At 61.1% G+C, this 5539-nt stretch overlaps 1 protein-coding gene across 1 annotated transcript; it reads left to right on the top strand.

Moving 5' to 3' along the window:
- Positions 1-2836: 2836 nt before the first annotated feature.
- Positions 2837-5121, top strand: SOCS1 (suppressor of cytokine signaling 1). The gene is made up of 2 exons (XM_045542595.1): positions 2837-2933; positions 3954-5121. The coding sequence occupies exon 2, from the start codon at positions 4004-4006 to the stop codon at positions 4691-4693; it is 690 nt and encodes a 229-aa protein (XP_045398551.1). The 5' UTR covers positions 2837-2933; positions 3954-4003; the 3' UTR covers positions 4694-5121.
- Positions 5122-5539: the final 418 nt, after the last annotated feature.

Genomic DNA, 5539 nt, shown 5'->3' with positions numbered 1-5539 from the left:
AACTGCCTTATCTCACCCCACAAACACCTCGTCACTCCATTCTCCCTGTTTATTTCCAACACAGCACTTAGCGAGATCTGAAATTATGGTGGGAATTGCATGGTCTCCTCTATGCCTGCTTGAAGACCTCCGAGTCCCCAGTGCCCAGCACAGAGTAGGTGCTCAATAATTACCTGCTGAATAAATACTGAAGGAGTGAAATAGATATGTCACTACCCCTGTCTTACAAGTGCGGAAACTGAGATATAGAGAAGCTAAGAAGCTTGTTCCAGGCCACATGCTTATAAACTGACAGATTTAAACCCAGACGAGTGGATGGCAGAATTCACACCGTGAGTCCCACAGCTTGGGGACCGCAGGGGCCCAGGTTCCCACGGGAACCTTGCTACCCCCCGCCCCCATGCGTTAGAGGAAAAGGAGGGCGAAGACGGCGGGGGCAGAGGCCAGTTTCAGGATTATGAGCCCTGACAAAGGGCTGCTCTTCCCAGCACGGCGCTGCCAGAGCTGGAAAGAGAAACTGAACTGAGCTCCCTGAGCTGGGATCGTGATTCTCCCCAGCCGCTCGCTGGGCCCCTCACTTCTGGGCTACCAGGACCTGCCGCACATCTGGCTGTGGTCTGGCAAGCTGTGGACACAGGGCTGACTCATCTGCCCTGTGACAAGAAGTCACGTGTGCCTGGCACTTTGCTCTGGGCTTTGCATACATTGCTGCTGTGTGCGGTACAAAAGGTCCAGTGCTCATGCTGCAGATGGGGCAAGTAGGACCCCAAGAGGGCAAGTCGCTTGCCCAAGGTCCCGTGGCTGAGAAGCAGAAGGCCTGGAGTGGGAACCGGGCCCCACCTTGCTGTGGAGTCTCACTCCCAAGGGCTTCATACCTTCTGGCTGCCCATGAGCCGGTGCCCGGCCCTGTGGGACCAGATGCTTGTCAATCAGCACATTTCCTTTTTCTCTTCTGGCATCTGGATTTGGTTTCATTTTAAACTTAGAAGTTCAGAAAATGAAACCAAAGATAACTGTCACCGGTGGCCACGTGTACCTAGTTTATCCCCAAGCAGCACTCCTCCTCCTCCTCTTTTTCCTCCCCCACCATGCCTTCTCTGGCCTGTGCTCCCTGGGCTAGGGCTCCAAAAATGGACACGAGGGGTGAAACCACGTGTCTGTGGGCTCCAGCGTGCTGCCACACCCACAGGTACCCTCCGAAGATCAGTGACAACAGCAAACACCTCCTGAGTGCTTATTATACACCAGGGGCTCTTCTCACCTGACCCATAATCGCCCATTCAATCCCCACTGCAACCCTAGGAGGGAGGTCCTATTATTATCCCCATTTCACAGATGAGGACGCCAAGGCAGAGAGGTTAATCACATGCTCAAGGTCACAGACTGGAAAGTTGCAAAGTTAGAACTGGGTCTGAGTCCAAAGTCTGGCTTTTAATTACACACACACACACACACATACTTTTTTTTTTTTTTTTTTTTAGAGATAGGGTCTCATTCTGTCACCTGGACTAGAGTACAGTGGCATCATCATAACTCACAGCAAACTCAAACTCCTGGGCTCAAGTGATCCTCCTTCCTCAGCCTCCTGAGTAGCTGGGACTACAGGTGCATGTCACCACATCCGGCTAATTTTTTTTTTTTCCTATTTTTTGTACAGACGGAGTCTCACTATGTTGCTCAGTCTGGTCTCGAACTCTTGGCCTCAAGCGATCCTCCTGGCCCGGCCTCCCAAAGTGCTAGGATTACAGGGGTGACCCGTCGTGCCTTGCCTGCTTTATATTATATTTTATCCATCACCCAGTACAGGCTGGGGCCCCCAGCGGTGCTCAGCCGACATCTCTAGAATGAACACAGCACCGGCCCCCTGGAGCACACTGCACAGGACCCAGACAGCCACATCAGCGACTATCACCAGCCCTGGCCACACACACAAATTCAGGGAGCTGATGGGGTCCTAAGCCAGGCTGATTCTGGGCCACCCCCTTTTCACGGGCAAACGCAGGAACCTGGGCTCTGCCTGGGGGCGCCCTGGCGTTCTGAGGCTGAGGACGCGGGAAAAAGGACCTGGCACCAGGACTTCGGGCAGAGGAGCCGTCTGGGCTGCATCCTGAGAGCTGTCTGCAGAGGGCAGTGTGTGCCGGCGTAAGGCCAGCCACCAAGCCCCCGCCAGCCTGGCGAGTCTTTTGTGTGCCCCCTAGTTCCTGGGGCTCCCTACCGGCCTTCATTCACAAATACACACGCCAGCCAGGACCTGCTCCATAGCCTTCCACGACAAACAGAAGCACTAAATCACACACGTGTACAAATTATAGCCCTGATCACAGACCCCGCACCATCCCGAGCCCAAACAGGCGTGCGGGTGGGGAGGGCGGGGGTGAAGGGCAGGTGCTGGATGGAGCAGGGGGAGGAGGACCCATGAGGTAGGGGAAGGGGGGCAGGGCCAGGAAAGTAGGTTTTTTTTTTTTTTTTTTTTATCACATCTGCAAATGCAATGTTTTTTCACGGGTCTCCAAAGTGTGTTTGGGGGCGCCCGGCTGTTCTTTCTCCCCAAAATGAAAACAGGGAGGGTGAGGGCCGGGTCCGGAGCACCCGATCCCCCAGACACTGCAAATCGCAGCCCCTCCCCAGGCCACTTTCCCCGGCTGTCGCAGTGGGAGCGCAGGGAGGGCGGCTGAGGCCGCTGGGGACCGTGAGCGCCCCGCCCGGTTTCCTAGGAACTCGGCCCGGCGTCGAGGCGCCCCTCCCGCCCCGCCGAGGGGTTCCTCTGAAGCCTGTGGTCAGGCAGCCGCTTCCTGGGAAGCCCGAGCCAAGAAAAGGCAGCCAGCAGTCGGCCGGCTCCGGGACTACGCGGGGCGGGAGCCGCCCCGGGGGGACCTCCTAGGGATTCCTGGAGGGATCCGGCTCCGGGGGACTAGGGCACAGCTCTGCCCCAGGTGGGTGGGGAGCGGACGTGTGTCGGGGCCAGTCCAGAGCTGCCCGAAGGGCCTGGCTGCAGCAATCCGGGACCGAAGGGTGCAGGGGCAAAAGTAAGGTCGCCAGGTCCGAACGGTGTCCGGGAAGTGGGAGAAAGTTCAGGGCCGGGCCAGCACCCCTGGATGCAGCGGTGCTAGGGCAGGTGCGAGGCAAAGTCGGGGTGCAGGGCCCCCAGCGAGAGAATCCCGGGGAGCGCAAACAGCAGGCAGACGCCGGCGCTACCACGGAAAGAGAAACCGAAAGTGGCGCGGGGGGCGTGGCCTACAGGGGGCGTTGTCTTCAGGGCACCGCCCATGCTTGGTCGACATAAAAGCCTGGTGCAGGGGCGGGCGCGGAGCAGAGCGAGCTGCGGCCGTGGCAGCTGCACGGCTCCCGGCCCCGGAGCATGCGCGAGAGCCGCCCCGGAGCCCCCCGCCGCCCCGCGCCCCGCCGCCAGGTGAGCCGGGCACAGGGCAAGGAGGCGGGAGGGAGAAGGGAGGAAAGGACCGGCGGCCAGCAGCCGGAGCCGGGCTGGCTCGGGGGCTGCGTGGTGGGTCGCAGCCACCACGCCTCTGGCCGCCCCCCCGGCCCCACCCAGGCCGCCCCCCGCGCGCGCGGGGTTCCCGCAGCGCAGTCTTTTCTGCTGCCTGTGCCCAAACCGCCCGCACCGGGCGCCGATCCCGGTCTGGCCAGCAGGCGGCGGCCGCGGGGCGGCGAGCCGCGGGCCTGACGGCCGGAGCCGGAGCGGGCTGCTCTCGGGCACCTCTCCACGCCCCCCTCTCCGCTCCCCGGAGGTGGACTCCGCCCCCAGAGCCCCCGCCGCCGGAAAGGGCTCCGTGGACCGAAAAGCCCATTTTCTAGATGAGCCCGCCGAGGCTCGGAGGGGCCGCGCGCACTTGGTGCTCCGCCCGCGCCCCTCCCGCGCCGCCTCGCGGCCGCTCACCTGCCCAGCTCCGGTCCCCGTGGGGCGCTGCGGCTCACTGCCTCTGTCTCCCCATCAGCGCACCCCTGGACGCTATGGCCCACCCCTCCGGCTGGCCCCTCGAGTAGGATGGTAGCACACAACCAGGTGGCAGCTGACAATGCAATCTCCACGGCACCAGAGCCCCGACGGCGGCCAGAGCCTTCCTCCTCTTCCTCCTCTTCTTCCTCTTCTTCCTCCTCGTCCTCACCCGCGGCCCCTGCGCGCCCGCGGCCCTGCCTGGCGGCACCGGCACCGGCACCGGCCGCGGCCCCGGCCCCGGCCCCGGCCCCCGGCGACACGCACTTCCGCACGTTCCGCTCGCACGCCGATTACCGGCGCATCACCCGCACCAGCGCTCTCCTCGACGCCTGCGGCTTCTACTGGGGACCCCTGAGTGTGCACGGGGCGCACGAGCGGCTGCGCTCCGAGCCCGTGGGCACCTTCCTGGTGCGCGACAGCCGCCAGCGGAACTGCTTCTTCGCCCTGAGCGTGAAGATGGCCTCGGGCCCCACGAGCATCCGCGTGCACTTCCAGGCCGGCCGCTTCCACCTGGACGGCAGCCGCGAGAGCTTCGACTGCCTGTTCGAGCTGCTGGAGCACTACGTGGCGGCGCCGCGCCGCATGCTGGGGACCCCGCTGCGCCAGCGCCGCGTGCGGCCGCTGCAGGAGCTGTGCCGCCAGCGCATCGTGGCCACCGTGGGCCGGGAGAACCTGGCGCGCATCCCCCTCAACCCCGTACTCCGGGACTACTTGAGCTCCTTCCCCTTCCAGATCTGACCGGCTGCGCCCGCCGTGCACGGAGCATTAACTGGGGCGCCTTGTTATTTTCTATTATTAATTATTATTATTTGACTGGAACCACATGGGTGCCCTCCCCGCCTGGGTTGGAGGGAGCGGGTATGGGGGCGAGACGCCTCCCGCTCTCAGCTGGAGACGAGGCCGCAGACCCCTCCTCACCTCTTGGGGATGCTTCCCCCTGGTGTTCCCTCTGGGTGCCCCTGGTCATTGTAGCAGCTTAACTGTAGCTGGGGCCAGGACCTGAACCCGCTCCTCCTACCTCCTCATGTTTACATACACCCAGTATCTTTGCACAAACCAGGGGTGGGAGAGGGTCTCTGGCTTTATTTTTCTGCTGTGCAGAATCCTATTTTATATTTTTTACAGCCAGTTTAGGTAATAAACTTTATTATGAAAGTTTTTTTTTTTAAGAAAAAAAAAAAAAAGTTTCTAGAGCGTGTGCTTTGGCCAGAAGTTTTTCTTGGTTCTGAACATGTCCAAGGGAGAAGGGTCCCGAGACTGACCTGGTCAGCTGGAGGTGGCGTGGGGGGCATGTTCTGTGCCTGGGCACCCTGCACTCTTCCACCTGGGACTGTCCGGGACAGAAACCAGGAGTCTAGTTTTGGTGTGTGCCGGGTGAGATGGGAGCTCGCGTTTGAGCGCATACTGTGTGCCAGCCCCTATTCTTCGCTTTATATTCTTAAATGTACTTAATCCTCTAGAGATACGCCCTTGCCAAGTACAGGCTCTGACCCCATCCTACGGAAGAGAAAGCCCAGTGATGGGTAAATCTGCACACACGCACCCGAAGACACTCGAGCCTTTTTTTTGGCTGTCCACCCAGAA

Source organism: Lemur catta, chromosome 2, assembly GCF_020740605.2.
Source record: "Lemur catta isolate mLemCat1 chromosome 2, mLemCat1.pri, whole genome shotgun sequence".
In the NCBI taxonomy this organism is placed as follows: domain Eukaryota; kingdom Metazoa; phylum Chordata; class Mammalia; order Primates; family Lemuridae; genus Lemur; species Lemur catta.
Note: the sequence above shows the minus strand (reverse complement) of the source record. Positions and strands in the feature narration are given on the sequence as shown.